We start from the raw sequence: 21296 nt of genomic DNA on the forward strand, positions 1-21296 counted from the left end.
TGGTTGTATAAAATTGTAAGGGAATATAGGGGCTGGAGAGATGGCACAGGGGTTAGGACCACTGGCTGCTCTTGGAGAGAACGTGTGTTCAGTTCCCAGCATCCACCTGGCAGCTCACTACAGCATGTAGCTCCAGCTCCAGGAGATCCAGTGCCCTCTTCTGGTCTCCTTGGGCATTACATGTATGTACACACATGGAGGCGAAACACGGTGCATAAAACAAACGGATCTTCAAATAAAAACCTTTCCAGAAATGGTCTCATCTATGAAAATGTCTGTGACGTCATGACAACTTGCATGAGAACACAGACTCACCTTGTAAGACTGGGTTATAAGCAAGTTTCTCCAGCTGGAGAAATACTCTGAGAATGTTCTTCATTGTTTCACATGGGGACCACTTGCTGGTCATTTTTCTGGAGTTAACTGACATCTAAAATGAGTTTCCAGAGAAGTTGATATTTATACTTAGTTACTCATTAAGAGAAGCCAAAGACGTCTGGGGGTGCTCCCTAACCCTGAATCAACACAGTAGTGGTCTCCTAGCGTTCACTTGTGGGGTACCCGCTAACCCTGAATCAACACAGTAGTGGTCTCCTAGCGTTCACTTGTGGGGTACCCGCTAACCCTGAATCAACACAGTAGCGGTCTTGTAGCGTTCATTTGTGGGGTGCTCCCTAACCCTGAATCAACACTGGCGGTCTCCTAGCGTTCACTTGTGGGGTGCCCGCTAACCCTGAATCAACACAGTAACGGTCTCCTAGTGTTCACTTGCAATCTTGCCCTAGTGGCACTGTCAAAAATAACACTGTAAGTGACAATAACTCTGCTATTTCCTGGTCTAATGACTGTGGGAATCTAGGCCCTGGCATATAATTGTTTTGTTTTTTAAAAAGAAGTTGACATTCTAATGATCAAAAACTGGATTTGTACAATTCAGTTTCTTCAGTTTCCTATATTTTAAGGTCCCCAGCTGCTCAGAAGCAAAATCCTTCCTAGAGACTTCTAGAAATGTGTACTAAGACATGCTCATCAGGTATGGTTTCCTGTTTCTGTGCAGGGCTGGGGTGTCAGACATGTCACATTTGTGGACAACGCCAAGATCTCCTACTCCAACCCTGTGAGGCAGCCTCTGTATGAATTTGAAGATTGTCTGGGGGGTGGCAGGCCCAAGGCCCTGGCTGCAGCAGAGCGGCTCCAGAAAATATTTCCCGGAGTGGTATGTTGATGATTTGCGGGGAATAGTCATGTTCTTGCCCCGTAAACTGTAAATGTTTAAGTCCTGGGGATCCTGGGGAATGAGGCTTTGTAGTAATGGTGACTGAGGATCAGACATGTGGTATTTCCTACCAGACAGGCGTCATATGACCAAGCCAACTGCCTCACCTCAGTGGTGGCCTTCTAAAAGCACTACTAAGATGTTGAGGAGAGGGGTCATTGGATAAAGCATGTAAAATTTTCTGTTTTCTGTTTGTTTGTTTGTTTATTTTTGGTTTTTCGAGACAGGGTTTCTCTGTGTAGTTTTGGCATGTAATGTTTTATGTAAACATGAAGACTTGCATTTGAATCCTCAAAACCCATATAAAGCCAGGCATGGAAGTATGTGTATGTAATCCTGGTGCTCCCATGGTGAGAAAGGAGGCAGAGACAGGAGAGTCCCCAGAAGCTGGCAGGCCAGCAAAAGCTATATCCACCCCACAGCATAGTGCGCGGCTTGGAATCTGCCATGTTGCATGCAGATCAAACCCGCACGCCGAACCCACCATAGAGTACCTCAAGCCCGCATGTTGCGATGTCTAGTCACCCGCATGAGACATGAAGGAGGAATCTGGTTTTGGCTCTTGTTTAGAATTGATTATTAAGTATTCTCAGATTTGAGGTGGAAACTCAAGCCGTTGGGCACCATTTGTAGCTGAAGTTTTCTCCAGTCCTGCCCAGCCCCATGGACCCCACAACTGCTTGTGAAATAATCACTCAGAAGCTCATATTAATTAAAATTGCTCAATATTAAGATGTAAGGCTAACTATTGACTAGCTCTTACATCTTAAATTAACCCATTTCTATTAATCTATAAGTTGCCACGTGGCTTGTGGCTTACAGGTACTTTTATATTTTGCTTCCTCTGTGTCTGGCTGGCGACTCCTCACTCGGCCTTCCTGTTCCCAGAATTCTCTTCTCTGCCTGTCCCGCCTATACTTCCTGCCTGGCTGCTGGCCAATCGGCATTTTATTTATCAATCAGTTGGAGCAACACATTCACAGCATCCCCAGCACCATACCAACAGGCTAGCCTGATAGAGGTAATTCCTCCATCGAGGTTCAAATTTGTCAAAAACTAGCCAGCACACTCAACACACTGGAATAAAAGTAAGTTTCGAGATGTGTTTTAAGCCTTTCAGCAAGAACATGATCATTTTACCTGACAGGGGACACGTTAGTGACCTTTGAGGCTCTGCTTGTACTTGCAGGACTAGAAGCAGCACCCTCAGCCCGGCCATGGAAAGCCTGCCTGCCTTTAGCCTTTCAACATTGATCGTCTGTTACCGAAGCCTGCCGTTGTTAATGGTTTTGTTTCACAAGCACCTTCAGGAGCATCATTTATCGAGTGGCATTCTATAGCATTGACTACGTATCCACCGTGTACCCAGCTATGTGCTGGGTAGCCACAGCCCCATCATTGAGACATTAGTTAGGTCTCTCTAGCACAGCGTGACGTATCTCATAGTCCCCAAATCTCAGTGACATCCAGCTGTGAGTCTACACCAGAGGTATGCAGGCTGTATGTGTTAGCTGATAGGCAAAGCTGGACTCAGCTTCCAGTCTGCTCTGTATGTGATTGTTTCAAAATGGAGGCTTAAGGAGCCACAGTCTCCTGGTCCTGCAGTTCTGAGAGCGAATAGAAGGCTAGAGAGTCTCATGTCAACCTCAGCACAGCAATTCCCATTCTCTTCCCATTGCTCAAGCAATACACCGGCCAAGCCCAGGCTCAGTGGCGTTAGGCAGTGTACTCTGTCTCCCCAGTGGGAAGCCTGCAGAGTTCTACGGAAGAAGGCACAGATTGTCATTCTACCGTAGGTTAGACAGGCATGCCCCCCTGGGAGAGCAGTCTAGTCTGTCACTGGAGAGGACTGTGAACCAACCGTTGGCCCGTGAAGATGTTGCTTTGAATCTCAGTGTTGCCACTTAGTTCCTGAGCTTTTTTTTTTTTTTTTTTGGTTTTTCGAGACAGGGTTTCTCTGTGTAGCTTTACGCCTTTCCTGGGACTCACTTGGTAGCCCAGGCTGGCCTAGAACTCACAGAGATCCGCCTGGCTCTGCCTCCTGAGTGCTGGGATTAAAGGCGTGCGCCACCACCGCCCGGCTAGTTCCTGAGCTTTTGCAGACTTGCTGCCCACCCCCTGCAATCATCTTTCCAGTCAGTGTTTCAACAGCTCTGGGAAAGCCAATGTTACCACACTTGCCTGTGGCCAGTGGGATGCAGAAGATCGAGGCACAGTTTGTGATGCTGGCACACTTTTCTTCTTGTGGAAAGTGAACATCCCTGGCTGTGTTGCACCTGTGGCCCTGAGCTCCATCCTCAGCAACACACACACACACACACACACACACACACACACACACACACACATGGCTCAAGGAAGTGGAGAAGGTTGTGAATAGGCCCAGGTATTTGAGGGAAAGAGCAGTAACACTATACACAGAAAGTTCCTGGTTGTAAGTGATCTAAGTATGGCCATTGCCTCCCTAGAATGCCAGTGGGTTCAACATGAGCATCCCCATGCCAGGACATCCTGTGAATTTCTCTGACGTCACGATGGAGCAGGCCCGCAGAGATGTGGAGCAGCTGGAGCAGCTCATCGAGAGCCATGATGTCATCTTCCTGCTAATGGACACCAGAGAGAGCCGGTGGCTTCCTGCTGTCATTGCAGCCAGCAAGCGGAAGGTGGGGTGTGCCACCCAAGAGAGAAGTATTCACAGCCCACCCTCCCCCCCGGAAGCGGTGACCTCTGTGGCCTTACAGCCCTTCTTTACCTCACGCTGTCACCCAGCCTGGGTGTGCTTACTGTTCTCTTAGCAATCCCTGCAGCTGCCACTCTGGGTACAGATGAAGGTCAAGGGCCTGTGCTGTAGGATGCATTACTAAGTGTGCTCTCACTCTCAGGGAGCTTTTCAAAGAATGGTGATGAGAAAATACCATATATAAGATAAAATAGTATATGAATCTTAAGTGTTACATCTCTCTATAAAAACATGCATGTCTGCCTCTACCACAATCCACCCCATCTGTCTGTCGGCCATCTGTCACCTATCATCTGTCTATCTTCTGTCTATCATGTATGAGGCAAAGGACAAGAAAGGAAGGGAGAGAAGATAAAAGAGGCAATGTCCCAGCAGTTTCTGGAACCCCTGAGCTGTATCAGGAGAGGTTTTTATTTTCTTCTCCAGCATGCATTTTCTTGATTCTTTGTATGTGACCGAAAATTGGGGGAAAACTTAAACCACAACCAAGAAGAGTTCTTACAGCACAAATGAAGAAAGTGTCTCTTAAAACCCATGTAGTGGTGATCATGGTTTACAAATGGTGTCTCAGTAAAATGTTCCAAGGAACTGAAAGGACAGGGCAGATGCTGTGGGCACCCACCAACTGCTCTCCACGCCTCTCTTCTATCAGCTGCATGACCTTGGGACAGAGGTAGAACTCTGACCTTCGATATCCTTGTCTATGAAAAGACAATGTTTGTAGGGGCTTTAAATGAGATGGTTTATGTTAGCAGTTTATCAAGTCTCTTGCAGGTTTCAGTTGACTATTGAAGTCTAGTTACATCACAGGAAAAAGAAAGCCATTTAAAGGTAGCTGCGTGTGGACTTAGCCTTGGCCTGAAGTTTGTCTCTCCTCACTCCCTTTTGTTCCTTCAATGCCAACAGCTCGTCATCAACGCTGCCTTGGGGTTTGACACCTTTGTTGTCATGAGACACGGCCTGAAGAAACCCAAGCCACAGGGAGCTGGGGACCTGTGCCCAAGCCACCTTATGGCACCTGCTGACCTGGGCTCCTCGCTCTTTGCTAACATCCCTGGATACAAGCTTGGCTGCTATTTCTGCAATGATGTAGTGGCTCCAGGAGATGTAAGTTCAATTCCATGGTTACAAACAGCTCTACTCAGCATCCTGTGTGCTGGGGCAGGGTCCTCCCAGGGCTGTTTAAAGATGTCTAATAAAGAGCATTCTCTAGTTGGGGTGGGTGGCATTATCCAACCCTAAGCCATGATTGGCACCCTTTCTTGAATGGCTGAGCCACAGTCACTGCATGAATGTGGCTACAACCATCTGACAGAAACTGAGTAAGGAAACGTCTGCAGAAGCTGGTCCGTTATAGAAAGAGCCCCAGATAGGGAGACTAAAACCCTGGGTTCTAGTCCAGGCCTTCCACTGTCTCCTCACCTTAAAATAATATTCCACAGCAGCCATGTCTTTTCAGTCCATGAAATTTTTATAGCATCAAATAACTGCAGGATTTGCCCCCATTTAGAAGGTTAGAATTTGTGGAGTTGACCCAGGTTTGGCTTGTGTATGGAAACAGATGGTAACAAATGCTTGTGGTTTTGTAGTTAAGTCCTCAGACTACAGTCAAGGTGATGAGGCAATGTGCAGGAACAGAGGACAGCAGGGTGGAGATTGTGGCCCCCTCCTCAGAGTCACTCTGAGCCATTACCTCGGGGAGCATGGCAGGACAGGGTCACCAGCTACTCACGATTGTTACTCTGTGACTCAACCTCACACCCACTAAGCACAGAAGAGGGGATGGATTCCTCTACAGGAGCACTGGGTGCAGAGCCACCATGAGGTCATGCTGCTGATGGTCAATGTCCCTGTCTCTGTCTCTTAACAAGTGCACATCCTGTTCAGCATATTGCCTCATTTAATTACATACTCTGTTTTATTTATTATGATCCTCCCAAGACACAATAGGGTGAGGCTGGCCAGCCTTTGTCAGCTACAACAATCTGGTTGTATTTTAAAGCTCTATCTTGGGGAGTTTCAGGTTCACCTAGGGCTACCTGGACTAGAATATTCTATACATGTCACTGATTGTTTCTTGTTAGTCAACCAGAGACCGGACACTGGACCAGCAGTGCACGGTGAGCCGCCCAGGCCTGGCCGTGATTGCAGGTGCCCTGGCTGTGGAGCTGATGGTTTCTGTCCTGCAGCATCCTGAGGGGTGAGTCTGGAGCCTAGAGACGAACATTTGAACTGAGTGCTTGTCAGTAATCACTAAGCACTGTCTCCCTTAGACTCTCTTGGCCTCCCTCAACCTCTTGGCTTTTCTGACCTCAAAACAAGACTTTAAAAAAATCTAGTCCAATTCTTTGGCCCAAATACTCAGTATGTGATCTCTGGGGTATGCCCTGTGCCCTTCTTGAATTCTTCTGAGTTTTTTTGGCAGCTGATAAGGAAGACTTTGGAAGGGGCATTTGGTCTTTCACACTTCTCTTTTGTTAGTCTGTTGTGGTTTTCTTAGCCCTGGACATTGTGAATGTATGTACTGTATAATGGGTATATTGTATATACTGTGTATATAATGTGTATATCATATAATGGGCATACTGTATATACTGTGTATATAATGTATATAACGTATAATGGGTATACTGTATATACTGTGTATATAATGTATATACTGTATAATGGGTATACTGTATATACTGTGTATATAATGTGTCACTGGCAGTATGAATTGTGTCAGCTGCCTGTGGCCGAGTTCCATGTCCAGGGACTTGGCCAAATAAAATTCTAAGTCCACAGTCCAGGGTGGGTCCAGAGGCTCAGCATGTGCCACTCAGCCTTCCTCAGCTGTGGGCACAAGGTGCTGCTGTGCTCTCCATGATCACATCTGTGTGACAGTACCTACTCACAGGCAGATAAGCGTTTATTTTAGTAGCAAAGTAAAAGCCATGGGGCTTGAGACAAAGGGACTCCTTTCATCAATTTTCTGCCTTTTTAATTAATGGATTGTTCTTGGGTGATTTCCTACGTGTACTTAACATGATTATATTGCTGATTACTCTCCTTCCCACCACCTGTCTTCCCCTTCTACCCTGTAAATGTCTCTGTCATATACACGACTCCTTGTTTTGTTTTGTGACCCACTGAGTTTGCCCGGGGCCAGCGGTGTGACCATGGGTTTTGGGCTATGCACTGAGCCTGCTGGGCTCAGCAGTGGGCACCTCCCTCCCTCCCTCCCAGAATCCATCAGTCGTGATAGCTCAGCAGCAAGTGGCAGGGCCCCTTTGTTACTCTTCTCTGGGAAACATTTTCAGATGACTACAGCTTAAAACAACACCACACCTTTTTAACTACAGAATGGACAAAATCCATCCGAAAGGTCACAGGTGACATCAGACTGGTGTCTCTTTCACCGGCTGCCAGGGGCAAGCGTGACAAATAAGAGAGTTGTCACTATTGGGATCTGATTTTAAACAGATTCTTGATGAGTGCTCATGTCCCTCCTCCTGTTCAACCTGAGCACCTGTCTTGTCACCAGCTGCTTCTCCAGAACTGCAGCCCTCCCCACAGAGCCCGTGCCTGTGCCCAGTTCCAGCCTGGCTGCTCCAGCACGTTCCCAGGGCTGTCTGTAGTTCATGGGGTAGTGCAGGCCCGGTGCCTTCCCTGTTGATCCTGAGCGTAGATCTTACCTACTTGTTGTGGTTTTAGTCCAGGCAACCCACGGCAGGCAAAGCACAGGCCGTTGGCTGTCTTGACCTCAGCATGCCCTTGCAGTTATTAGCTTGGATTTTCTAAGGGCAACTTCCCCACTCTGCAGACCCACGAGGCTCACATCAGCACACACCCTCAAGGCCACGAGGTGCCATTTTGGTTGCGTAGTCCCAAGACCACTGTTTCCTGTGCTTCTTTACTGTCATAGCAGCTGTGGACAGGGGGTCAGCCACTTTCTCCTTGGGTCCTTTTCTGCCTTGGTGATGCAGACCTGTGAGCTGCCCCTGAAAACCCTTTCTAGAGGATGCATCCTTTGATTCACTTAGCAAGGAATGCTAAGAAATCTGTCAGCTGGGCCTGTTGCCTCTCCAAATAAAGTTGTGAGAGGTGGAAGAGGAGACTAAATGTTGACTAGATGACCGGCAGTGTCTTCACATTCATTTTTGAAAATTCTTCACGTATTTAAACCCCAGAAGACACTGTTACATGGTTAATATTCGTTTAGTTTCCCTAACATTTTTCAATTCTTCCTGTGTCTCCAAACGTGTGACCCAAAGGCGTTTTCTTCTGCCTGTAGAATTCCCTTAAGCATTTCAGTTTTTGTCTGTCTGAAAATGTCTTTGTAATTAAGGAAGTTTCTCATTTTGATGGAATTTTAGACTAGTGTATTTCTGTCTCTCTCTCTCTCTCTCTCTCTCTCTCTCTCTCTCTCTCTCTCTCCTCTCCCTCCTCCTCCCCCTTCTGCTCCTCCCCCCACCCCACCCTGCATCATTTCTGGATATTGGAATTTAAGCCTCGCACATGCTAGGCAGGTACTCTACCGCCGGGCCCCCAGCCGGCTCTTGTCTCTCAGGGCCTGTGAGTCATCTCTCATCCCTTTTACTGTCTCCTTTGAGTGGTCTCCCTCTTCTCCCTGTGGCCATTGTCCCCCGGTGACCTTGGGGCAGTCTGTCTGCTCTAGTTCATTTTGGCTCAGCCTTCTGCAGCCTCCGGCGTCTCCTGCATGGTGAGCTCCGTCTGTAGTGTAACTTCTCGGCCCTGTCCCCAGAACCACTCTCCCCATTCTCATCCTCCGTGCTCTCTAGGACTCCGAACTGTACTCTGTCTGGTCCCCCTGCATCTCTCACTCGAGTCCCTGCATCCTTCACGTTCTCCCGGTCTTCCCTTGCCTCAGCACATTCTTTTGATTGGCTCCTCTGCCTGTGTGTTGACTCTTTCTTCTCTGTGCCTGGCAAAGGTTCAAACCATCAAGATTTGTAGTTCCATTGTTACATTTCAGGTCTAGACCTTCCATATGATCTCATTTCACACTGCTCTTACTCTCCACTGAATCTATGATTTTGGCCTGTGGGTAAACAGGTGCCCAGGCTGGACTGCAGATGCAGTGGTTCATTTCTCAAGTCTGTGCAAGGCCCTGCCCCAAGAACATTACAACTGTCTACTTCTTCAACCCCCTATTGAACTCACTAGGAGGAAACTAGTAGTTGTGATTTTGTTTTTCTTATTTTTGGTCAGAGTCTCACTGTGTATCCCAGGCTTGCCTTGAACTCATATAGCCCTCCCACTCAGGGTGGTCCCCAGTCTGCCAGCATGACAAGTTCCTGCCATCTCCCCTTGCTTATCACTCCTGTTTCTGATGGGGAGCTAAGCTTGGTGTGTAAAACTCAAGCGGCCAGTGGGTGGCAGCCAGGCTGTGGCTCCTCCAGCATCGATCCATCGCTGCCACAACCTGCTTTGGAGTGGTGTGCTAAGTGGGCCATTTGTAGTGCAGGTGGAGAGAATCAAGTGCAGAAAATGCTTAGTTTTCATCCAAATGGAATTCCAAGAAAGACAGTGTGGACAACTGTGGGGCGTTTACCCAACCACCCCCACAGTTCCCCAGAGTTTTCTTGAGTGCGAGCAGCAGGAAATATTAGATAGAAGGATTTATTGCGGAGAATCTTGCGGAGATAAACAGAAAATAAAGGATAGCCTCGAGAGGGCCTGGAACCTATTCCAACGGGCCCCGACTGTCTCTGCCCCAGGGTTTTTATAGAGACGCCAAGGGGTGGAGCAAAAGACCTCCTCCCCCAGCACAGCCAAGTGCAGACCATCCCAGACACCTGCACTCAGGCCCGTGGTCCTAATCATCCTCTATGCGGACCTGCTGGGTAAAGCCACGAGGAACCCGAGAACGGGCTCCCACAGACAACCACAGCAGTAGTCTGTTTGTCACGTGACTCAGAGGGCCTGTGACTGGTGAACAAGGCGTAAACGGAGAATGAGCAGTTATGTCCTCCCTTGCCTTCGCCTCCCCTGCCATCCAAGTTTCTTACTACCCCCTGGTAGGAAGTAAAATCTTTGAGAGCTGGCTCTACACCTCCTTGATCCCACTCCCTGTCCCCTTTGTCCGGGACATAAATGAGTGTGGCCCTTCTCTGGGAGGAGCCCATTACTTCTGCCCAGTTCATTCCTTTTCTTTCTCCTTCCTCCATGTTCATGGCATTTGGATCAGTGTAGCAGGTGAGAGGAGCCTGTGGGGTACACAGCCCGCTCCAGCTGCTGGAAGGCTGAGCTGGAGGAGAGTCCAAGCCTAGCTGGCTTTCACAGTGTAGTGAGAGCTTGTGAAAGGAGAGAGTGGGGATAAGAGGGAGAGAGGGAGGGAGGGAGGGGGGGGGAGGGAGAGGAGGAGGGAGGGGGGAGGGAGGGAGGGAGTGAGAGAGAGAGAGAGAGGGGGAGGGAAGCAAGCAAGCCTTGCACTTGGCGATTTATCTCACATGCCCCTGATGTATCATGCAGTCCGTCTCCCCCGCCCTGCTCCTGCTTCACAGCTAATGGTTGAGCGGCTTGGTTAGAGACAACACAAGCTTGCTCTCCTCTTCCCCACTCCATGGTGCCCGTTTTTTAGTGACTGCCTTTCCCTCGCTCCCATGGAATGAGTCTCCTGCTAGCTTATGAGGCCCAGCAAAGGGCATCTGGTTCTACTCTGTCCAGTGCCCCTAGATGCTCTCTCTGTACTCGCCATGAGCACATGTGAGCTGTGAGCTGAGAGCCCTCCTGCTTCCCTCTTGCAGGGGCTATGCCATCGCCAGCAGCAGTGACGACCGCATGAATGAGCCTCCCACCTCTCTGGGGCTTGTGCCTCACCAGGTGAGTGATTGGGAATGAACTTGGGGTCCTGCCCCAATTCTCCGGTGGAGGGGAAGGTGGGGACACCTCACCCTTCCACCAACACAACTGCTGCAGCTGAGGCTTCACAGGGGCCTTGTGACCTGGGGAATGTTGTTCTGGGGACACCTGACTTGGATGTGAAGCTGCCAACCAGACTCCACCATGCAGTAGGAAAAGAAAGGACAGGCTTTGGGACAGCCAGGCGTGGTTCAGTCTCAGCCCTGCTATGTGTGGCCTTCCCTGGCCCAGTCTCAAAACTTCTCAGGGCCTTGTTTTCCTGTCTACAAACCACACTAAGCTCCCTGGGAGTCACGGAGGCCAGGCTAATGGGTGCCAGCCCAGCGGATGTAGAGTAGCCCTCAGTGCCCAGTGCCCTACCTGGGCAGGAAGCCTTTCTGAGCAAGCATGGGCAGACTGTTAGCCGTGTCACCCAGAAGCAGGGTCTTTGCAGAACACAACCTGCAGAGTTCATGCCTGGGGCTGAAAAGGAAGAAGACACGGTGGGATGAGGCCTGCAGGTCCTGTGTCTCATAGTCTACATGCTGCCTTTGGGAACATGAGGACAGTTTTAGCGTGACATTTGGGGAGCTGTTCTCTACAGTCCCATGCATTCCACTCCATAACCGGGATGTGTCCCTTCAGTGCAGATTCTGCCTGACAAATTAACTTGTTTGTGTAGTTCTGGGGTGAAACTCTAGGGCTTCATGCATACCAAACACGTGCCCTGAGTAGTCGCCCCGCTCCTGTGCCTGGTGCTTTCCAGAGTGAGTGAGTCAGCAGAAGGAAGAGCTAGACCACCACCATGCAGAGTTAGAGAAGCTGCGCTCCAAGCCCACCTGGACTCTGCCCGTGACTGGTGCTCTCTCAAAGCTTCTGTGGGTGGAGAGCCTGGGCCTGCATGGTGGTACCTCAGCCTCCCGCTCTTCTCCATCTGTCTCGTCTGCACTACCTCCTGTCTTAAACCTGCTTTCCTGTCTCTAACCTGTTCATGTCAGGAAAGTAGGTGTCTTAGCAAGTGTCCAGGAGTACCTTTGCCTCGACTTTGGAAACCATAGAACCCCAGGAAAGGTAGCAACCCCAGGAAAGGTGGCTTCCGCTCAGAGTTCCCAAGCGTGGCATTTGTATGACCTGAACGTGTTAGTCTTTTGCCACAGACACATTCGCAGCAGAGCCTGGTGATACAGTAGCCAGTCCTCCCCCACCACACACAGGACTGCTGGCTTCTGGGCTGACCTGGGCTGTTCTCCTTCACATCTTCGCCAGGTCTTCCTGCCCTGGAGCCCTGGCCCCATCTCTCTTACCAATTTCATGCTGAGGAGGGTCTTCACTAAATTTTCAGTCATGCCCTGCACTGGTTCCTCCCTTGAAGTTACACTGGAGCCTCTGCTGCTTCCTCAGTGCTGAGGCCAGAGGGCAGAGCACCCTCCCTGGAGGGATGGCTGTGTCAGATGCATGTGCCTGTACATGTTCCCAAGTGCTATGGCAACTCACTGCTCCATGGGCATTCATCCCCATGAGCGGGCCTGGCAGTTGCCCGCCATTCACTAAGTCTTCCAGCTTTCTTCCTCTGCAGTTTTCTGAAGGGTTGTTTTGGTTGTTGGCCATCTCTTCATCTGGCCTTTTCAAAGGCTGAAGAATAAGGCCACCGTATATGGTAAAAGCCGTGTGTGTGTGTGTGTGTGTGTGTGTGTGTGTGTGTGTGTGTGTGTGTGTGTTGCTTACTTATTTCAAGTTTTAAGCCTTTAAGCCTTTATTTTTAGCTACATTCTAAAAAGGAAAGTGGAAAAAGAACTTTAAAATTAATCAGAGTTGTTCAGTCCCCATTTAAACAAATGTTTGGGTTTTTTGTTTTTTTCTTTTTCTCAGGAGAAGGGGACTCTATTTGTGCAACTGTGTTGTGATTAGGGAGCATTATCTCCCCAGAGCTGGGCCTGGTAGCAGGCTCAGCATCCTTCCTCCCCTCCTCCCTCCCCTCCCCTCCTCCCTCCCCTCCCCTCCTCCCTCCCCTCCCCTCCTCCCTCCCCTCCCCTCCTCCCTCCCTTCCTCTCCTCCTTCCCCTCCCCTCCTCCCTCCTCTCCTCCTCTCCCCCCATTTCCCCCCTCCCCTCTTTCTCCTCCTCCTTACTCTAGAGACAAATGGTTTCCTGTTGGAGAGGCGCTAGCTAAGTCCCTTTGTGTATTTTGCTTGTAAAGAATGACCTGTAAGGTTCTGGCTCATTTTCTCAGTGCCCCAAGGAGAGTGCTTATTAATCTGCGCCTGTGGAGTGAGATGCCAGGAAAGCCCCACCCCACCCCCAACATCTCCCGAACATCACTATGTAGTGGAGAACATTGCCTGACTTCTCTGCTGTCCTCTAAGGGGGACCTGGGAGGCCATGGCTTGCTCTGCCCCACTCTGGTCCACAGCCAAACTGACCCCATTCGGATATTGTCAAGGGACTTCGACAGACCTAATTAGTCCCCACCTGAAATCAGCTGAATGTTATAGCTGATGAAACCGGGCACTGGACTTGAAAACTGTGAAAAACCACTTGATGGGAGAAAACAGGCTCTTTGGGTGGCAGGTTTTGGTTTTTTGTTTTGTTTTTTTGTATTCACTTGTTTTTTTAGTCTCTGGCCCAGCACACAGGGGTTAGATACTGCAAGCAGTCAGAGTAAAACTGCTTTGTCTTTAAAGAGAGTGGTTTTTTTCCTCAAAAAATGTATTAATGCATAAACCACATACAGATAATGACCCAAATCATTAAATGTATGATCCAAGCACTCACAAAGTGAACACACACACACACACACACACACACACACACACACACACACACACGAACTTCTCTCAACTCACAGGAGGCTTTTGTCAGACTCTGAGCTTTCTGAAAGCGGATTCCTACAGTATGTACCCCTTGGTCAGGAGTCTTCGGCAGACAACTTCAAGATTGTAGTTCTCAGCAAAGACTCACCATCCCATCCACTCCCACCGTCCTGGATCTTTTATTAAGAGAATGATATCCAGCATGGTGGCACAGCTTGTAGTCAAGAGTTCAAAGCTCTCTAGGGCACATAGTAAGGCCCTGACTCAAAAGTGAGAGTGGGGGAGGGGCTCCGCGGATAAAGCACGTGGTGCACAGGCGCAGGATCAGATTTCAGCTTCCTAGCATCCACAGAAGTGCAGGGTGAGCATGGCTGCCCACCTGTAACCCCAGCCTGCACTTGGGAGGAGGACCAGGAGACTTTTGGAGCATTTGGCTAGCTAGACCAGCCTCACCATCGAGCCCTGAGTTCACGTGGGAAACTCTGCCTCCATATATGAGGAGGACAGTGATCAAAGAAGATACCAGACCAACCTCTGGTCCCCACTCACTTGCACATACGTGTGTGTGTGTGTGTGTGCGCGCGCGCGTGCGCGCGTGTGTGTGTGTGTGTGCGTGCCTGCACACATGTGCATCCCACACATTGAAAAGAGGAACAGACGGGAAGCTTGTTGCATTATTTGCTTTCTCTTCTTGGTGACAAATATCTGCGCAGGGCAAGTTAAGGCTTTGTTTAAGATCACAGCCCAGTGCAGTGAAGAGGGTGTGGCAACAGGATTGTGAGGCCACATGTCACCTTGTACCCTCAGTCAGGACGCAGAGAAAGATTGTTGGCCCTGCAGGCCTCACGGCTGGCAAGGAAATGATCCACATGAGGTGAAGAATGAAACTCAGGTCAGCACCACTTGGGCAGGTGCTGAGTCTGACCAAAGGGTTTATTTTTCTTATTTAAGCAGAGTGAAACTTTGGGGAGGAAATCTCCATGTGACAGTTACCACAGCAGAGCTTCAGGGATGGCTCCATAGAAACTCCCTTGCAAAATACATCTTTATAGCAAAGCACCTGTGACCTTACAATAAGACAGAGTTCTATTGGCTGATGAACAGTGCTTAGGGTAAGGGTCTAGGGAAGAAGGATTTGTAATTTGCATAAGGACAGATTCTGTTGATGGAGGATGCAAAGTACATAGGACCTCCTTCATAAGGATGGGTTCTGTTCACTGGGAGACAAAGCTCAGGATTTGGGGGGATTCAGGTGAAGGCTGGCTCTACAGAATAGCTGAAGATCACCAGACTGACAGAACTTAGTAGCCTGTGTCTAATGACCTTTGCCTGAATGCCTCAAAAGGACCCTGCAGCAGATGTCCCTGTTCTGTCTTGCAGACTGAGCAGTTAGCATTTTTGTAAAGATAAAAATGAACTCTGAGGTAGATGTGAGGAGAAGCCTCTGATTGCATGTGTCCTGTGCCTGGGTGTGTGTGCCCATCCCCTAGGTCTGCACTTGGAAACCCATGGTTCTCTGGGGCTCTTGAATTCTTTATTTCTATTCTTTGCAGAAAAGCAGAACTAGGGCAGGGCACCAGCAAAGGCTGGCCTGAGAGGCCTCTAAGTGAGGTAAGGTAGAGAGGGAGCCGGAGGCTCTTGCCACTGTTCGTTGCCTGTCTGCTCAGGCTCTGGTGCCCCTCTCCCCTGGCCTCAGTCTTCTATTTTTTTTTATTAAGATCTAATTGTATTGTTTTAATTATGGGGGCTGGGATGTATGCACACGAATGCAAGTGCCCACCGAGGTCAGGAGTCAGATGCCCCTGGAGCTGGGGTTACAGGCAGTTGTAAGCTGCTTGATGTGTGTGTGTTTTGGAAATCAAACTCAGGTCCTCAGGAAGAGCAGTATGTGCTCTTAACCACTGAGCCATTTCTCCACCTCTAGGCCTTCTATTTTTAATAAGGTCTCTTTATTTTGGGATTCAAGGATGCTCAACTCTTGTGCCCTGGGAGATGAACAGACTGTCTACTAGAGGAGGTCCAGCCAAGAGGACGTTGCTTCCTTCCCTTGGATTCTGTGGCCCTCCGCTAGACAGTGACAGGAAAAGTGGCTGGTCTGTAGTTGTACTGTGTTGGCTGCTGTGGTTTCTGTCCTGGTCATGCTGTCCACCTTCTCCTTCCACCTAACCAAGCAGGTACTTCCCAGGCACAGAGTACGCAGGGCACAGTGGGATCAGGGACAGCAGCGAAGTGCTTGCAAGCTCTTGGATAGTCTAAGGTAGTAGACCCAACTGGACCATCAGAGCATGACAGGATCGCCATCCAGTGGGAAGTACCTGAAAGCTAGGAGGGTCCTGGGTGTGTGATCTGACCACACTCTCATCCTGTCTACCTTCTCCTTGGGCAAGTGTCCCGTCTCCTCTGAACCTCATGTTTTCCGTCTGTAAATAAGGACAACCTAATAACGAGCCCTTGAGAGTCACGTATAGATTGTATTTATTAGGCACTAGCAGAGTTCAGGGCACATGAGACACTTGCCTGTGTTGGCTTTCTTTCTCTTTCCACTTTTTATTAAAGTGGAAGTTTATCTCTAAACAGGAAATGAGGAAGAATCCTAGAACTCGAGAAGCAATGCTCGCTACGTCTCGAGAGTTAGCTGTATCCTGCAGTATTTTCTGAAGATGATACTGGCTGGCTTCCCGCTTAGCTCTTTGGTCCCTCTGTGGCTCCAGTTCAATAATGAGAGGCAGCCAGGGATGGGAACGGAAGCTGTTATCTGAAACAAAGACCTCTGCAGTGTGCCTGGGGCTCACTGTTGCTAAACTCCATCTTGGCACGGAATGTGATTAAGACTCCTTTTCAACATCCAGGATCAATCTGGAGTTTGGAGCACGTTTTTATGCATGCAGACTCCAAACTCTAGCAACCTTGCCAAGCCTGAAGGGAGCTGCTGCAACTCCCGGGCAGTGGGACTCTGAGGGGGCTTCGGAGTACCTTTGGGTGGCTCTTTGTTCCTCGGCAGTTGGTCGTAGCTTCCCATGGAGGTAAAGTGGGCTTGGCACCAAAGTTAGTTTTCCTGAGCACAGGTGGAAACATGGCCAGGACGGTGGTTCAGAGAGAAAGGCCCCTCCTTTCCTGATAGATTTATTTTGTATCTAATTGGGCAAAAGCCACTGAAGATAATTGAACTCACCTGAGAGGTGTTTCGCCATCTGCAATTTTGTTTTACAGTGTGTTTGAGTTCCTCCCTCCCTCCCTCCCTCCCTCCCTCCCTCCCTCCTTCCCTCCTTCCTTCCTTCCTTCCTTCCTTCCTTCCTTCCTTCCTTCCTTCCTTCCCTCCTCCCCTCCTCTGTGCATTTTAGCTTTTCCACCAGGCTTTTAGAGCCCAAATAAACCAGAAATGAGATTCTTGGCTTTTCTCCTTGACGCTTGTAAGGCTGTGCTGTTTCTCTGAGTCCTGGTTATCTTATCTGGGAAGTGGTGGAAGGTCACAGGATGACAGTCACACCCAAATGAGCTGCCACAGGACAGATGAGAACACTCACCATGTAGACCTGGCGTGGTGCCTGTGCATGGGAATGCCCTGTATCCTCACCTGGCATGGAGAGCCGACTAGAGGTATGAGGGCCCTGGTATAAGACTGGAGTCATTTTAGCTAAAATTACAACAATCCAATCCAGGGGTTCCCGTCCCTGCTCTGCCATCAGTCACCTCTAGCCCTTCCAGAATAAACCTTCACCAAAACAGCCCAGAGCCAGCACTGGAAACTTCCAGGGCTGTAGTCACTGGAGATGTACCACCCTGAGCTAGGAAGAAAGACTTTGTGGTGGCCAGGCCCACTCCTTGAACTAAGCTCTGCCATTTGTCTTTGCTTGGTGTATTTCCGAAAGGGCCTTGTATGTCTGCTGAAGTCTGGCCACACTGCACAGCAGAGTGCTGAGACCGCCAGCCCCCATTGAACAGCCCTGCACCCATGGCTGGTGCTTCCCGCCACCACCTCTCATCCCACACCCAGGGCAGTGTCTCTTGTCTTCGAAGCCCTGATAGCGAAGCTGGGGATAACCCAGAGCTGCTTGACAGCAGAGACTTCCCCTCACCTGCTCTCCTGTTTGGGGTCTCACAGTGAATAGCAGGGCAGGAGCCAGGAAAGCATAGGTAGCTTTCTTCCAGGGTCCTGCTGCATTGCAGGTAGCAGCAAAGAAGCACATATTTTGGGTTGCCTTAGGCATATCTTTCCTTCTGGGCAGGAGAACACCCAGCTCCATGGTAGAATCAGCAATCATAAGGCTCCAGGGTTAGCATCAAGAACCAGAAATAAATAAATGAAAACCATTTCCCTCTAGAAAGATGCACTAGACACTGAAGCTGGTGATTATTTGGGGGGGGGGGGGCTTCAGGGACGTTTCATTATGAACTTGTTGAAAATACCAAATTTATAAACTGTTTTTAAATCAACCTTTCCAAGGCATACGTTATAGTCACCAACTGTTCCCTTTAGTAAGTGTTGACAAGCACCTACATTCCCATCTCACCTCCACAGAGGAGGCTTGGTGCATCTGTGAACCCAGCAGTTCCTTTGGGCTGGCGTCCTTTCCAGTCCCCCCCCACAGCCCCTGGCAGCTACTCATCTGACTTCTGTATTTCTGATTTCTGCCTTTATGTCTCCTCTGCGTTTTCATCCGTGAAAAGGGGAGAGTGGTCACTGGAAAGATGGCTCCATGGTAGAAGCGCATGCTACTGTTACAGAGGACCCAAGTTTAGTTCCCAGATTCCATGTCTGAAATTTCACAACCGCCAGCTCCAGGGGATCCTAATACTTCTCTCCATGGGTACTGTACACACACACACACACACACACACACACACACACACACACACACACACACACACACACACACACACACACACGAAATAAGTCCTAAAAACAAAAGGGCAGAGAACAGACTCTTTGACACCACTTTACAGACTCTTAATTAAAATATTAATTTGGCTCATAAGGTGGAATGATGGTGCTCTTTCTAAAAATGTAGAAAGAATTCCAATACTTTCTTTGACTATGAGTTGGCACCTGGCCTCTCTGAAAAGATCTGGATATATCCTTTAGGACTTCTGCATAATCTGGATTATGGGTCACTCTGGGAGTTTATGCATGTCTAAGTATGATGCTGAACTGTTGGCAGCAGCCTCTCTGTAAGTCTCATGCATCTCCTGTCAGGCTGAGGGAATATAGCTGGCCATTATACAACATATACACCTAAGAGCTCATTTCTGGACTTTCATTTCTTCACGGTCTGTAGCCTTGCTGTACGCAAATACTGCAGCATTTGTTCAGGGCCTTGGACTCCTACCCACATGGCCAACAGGTCACACATGGGGACAATGTTCTCCATCAAGTAGCTCTGCAGCTGGGTGTTGGGGGGGCTCACCCGTCATCCCAGCACTGACAGAAGGATTGCCTTAGTATAAGGCCAGCCTGGGCTACAGAGTCAATCCCTGGCTCAAAATAAACAGAAACATCTGTGACAAGACAGAATTTGTCCATGCAAAAGAAGGATTTCAGACCCTTACTTCATGCCATGAATAAAGATTAGCTCACGAGGTTGGTGAGACGGCTTGAGTCCTGGTGAGACACCTGTGACCTGCTAGGCTGGCCGATCTTATGTCAGCTTGATACACAAACTAGAGTTATCTGGAAGGAGGGAATTGTAATTGAGAAAATGCCTCCATGAGCTCTGGCTGTAAAGCATTTTCTTAATTAGTTACTGATAGGGGAGGGCCCAGCTCATTGTGGGTTGATGGTCCTGGGTTCTGTAAGAGAGCAGGCTGAGCAAACCAAAGGGAGCAAGCCAGTAAGCAGCACCCCTCCGTGGCCCCTGCTTCAGCTCCTGCCTCCAGGATCCTGCCCTGTTTGAGTTTCTGTCCTGACTTCCTTTGATGATGAACAGATATGGAAGGGTAAGCCAAATAAACCCTTTTCTCCCCAACTTACTCTTTGGTCATGGTGTTTCATCACAGCAGTAGTAACCCTAACTAAGACATCCATGTTGCTGCTGGCCTTTGCTCTCTCTCTCTCTCTCTCTCTCTCTCTCTCTCTCTCTCTCTCTCTCTCCCTCCCCCTCCCTCCCCCTCCCCTTTCTTACCTGCCTCTCCTCTTCCTCCTTTCCTGCTCTTCTTTTCAGCCTTATAACTAGATCTGCTCGCTCCCTTCCGTCCAGCTCTGCTCCCCCATAAGTTTAGCAGAAAACATCACACCACAGAATGGAAACACGGATGTGTAGGCCACTTTCCACAGTGTTTTTATGGAAAATGTGTTAAATCGGATTGCTTTAAAAGAACTCAATATGAAAGCAACTTACATGTCTGTCCGAGGCACACTGTGAGCATACATTCACCTTATCTCTTTATTCTATTTATTTGTGTATGTGTACATGGGTGTGAGTGTGTGAGCCGTGGCACACACGTGGTGGTCAGAGGCAAGTTTGTAGGAGTCGGTCTGTCCATCTAGCGTGTGATCCCAGGAATCTCACTCAGGTCATCAGGCTTGGCACTTGCTGAGCATCTCACTGGCCCCGGAGCATGCATTTAAACCTGGAGCACTGGGGCTCATAAGGATCTCAACATTGTCCTTTGTGACTTGCCGTTAAGGTCCTTTCAGCTGGTGGCTTCTCCTGGTTCCTGATTAGCTGACTTTCCACCCTGGACTTGCCTCTTGTTCTGGTTTGTAAAATGGCCACCACATCCCTCAGAGACAAGAAACTAAACGTCACATTTTCAAGAGTTCCCAAGGAGTCAGCTCTGACTTAACCCTGGTGCTGGATAGTGTGTGTCAACTTGACACTACCTAGAGTCATCAGAGAAGAGGGAGCCTTAATTTTGAAAATGCCTCCATGAGATCAGGCAAGTCTATAGGGCATTTTCTCTGCTTTTCTTTTTTTTTACTTTTTTATTTTTTGAGACAGTTTCTCTGTGTAGCCCTGGCTGTCCTGGAACTCACTCTGTTGACCAGGGTGACCTCAAACTCACAGAGATCTGCCTGCCTCTGCCTCCCTGAGTGCTGGAATTAAAGGTGTGTATCACCACTGCCCAGCTGGGCATTTTCTTAAGTGGTTGATGTGGGAGGGTCCAGTCCATTGTGGGTGATGCCATCCCTGGGCTGGTGGTCCTGGGTTCTATAAGAAAACAGACTGAGCAAGCCATGGGGAGCAAGCCAATAAGCAGCACTCCTCCATGGCCTCTGCATCAGCTCCTGTCTCCAGGTTCTTGCTTTTGGTCATGGTGTTTTTCACAACAGTAGAAAATGTCGGGGCCCAGAGTTGGGGTCCAGCCCCAACCTATGGAAGGGTCCCTTGAAGGGGGGAGTGAGGAATTGAGAAATTCTAGTTAAGAAATACAGAAGTAGATGATGAAAAAAAAAAAAGACAGACTGCAGGATAGCTTTGGGAGGGCCTTGGGTCAATACCTGGCAGCCTCAAGTTTATTTCTAATGGGCCTTTTATACACTAGCAAGGGGAGAGGTAAAAGACCTCTCCCTTTCAAGATCAAAGCACAATGTACAACCAAGTATAGACCCTTCAAAACACCTGGTAACCATGCCCCACGGCAAAGCATCTTGTGATTAGGCCTTGAAGTATAAGACACCTGGTAACCATC

General features: G+C 49.0%; 1 protein-coding gene across 9 annotated transcripts in view; it reads left to right on the forward strand.

Annotated features, from left to right (window-relative positions):
* The window catches only part of Atg7 (autophagy related 7), a 279653-nt gene that overhangs the window by 94310 nt on the left and 164047 nt on the right, over positions 1 to 21296 (forward strand). For 8 of the 9 annotated variants that reach the window (XR_008214479.1, XR_008214474.1, XR_008214477.1 and 5 more), the window contains exons 12-16: positions 1058 to 1216; positions 3745 to 3939; positions 4923 to 5123; positions 6101 to 6216; positions 10766 to 10841. Coding sequence is in view for 1 of the 9 variants with exons in the window: in XM_052721064.1 (XP_052577024.1) it covers positions 1058 to 1216; positions 3745 to 3939; positions 4923 to 5123; positions 6101 to 6216; positions 10766 to 10845 (751 nt within the window). In the remaining 8 variants the exon portion in view is untranslated. Of the gene's footprint in view, positions 1 to 1057; positions 1217 to 3744; positions 3940 to 4922; positions 5124 to 6100; positions 6217 to 10765; positions 10846 to 21296 lie in introns of all 9 variants that reach the window. The other variant, XM_052721064.1, reaches the window with a different exon arrangement.

The sequence above is a fragment of the Peromyscus californicus genome, unplaced genomic scaffold, assembly GCF_007827085.1.
Source record: "Peromyscus californicus insignis strain IS unplaced genomic scaffold, ASM782708v3 Scaffold_6__1_contigs__length_162567912, whole genome shotgun sequence".
NCBI lineage: Eukaryota > Metazoa > Chordata > Mammalia > Rodentia > Cricetidae > Peromyscus > Peromyscus californicus.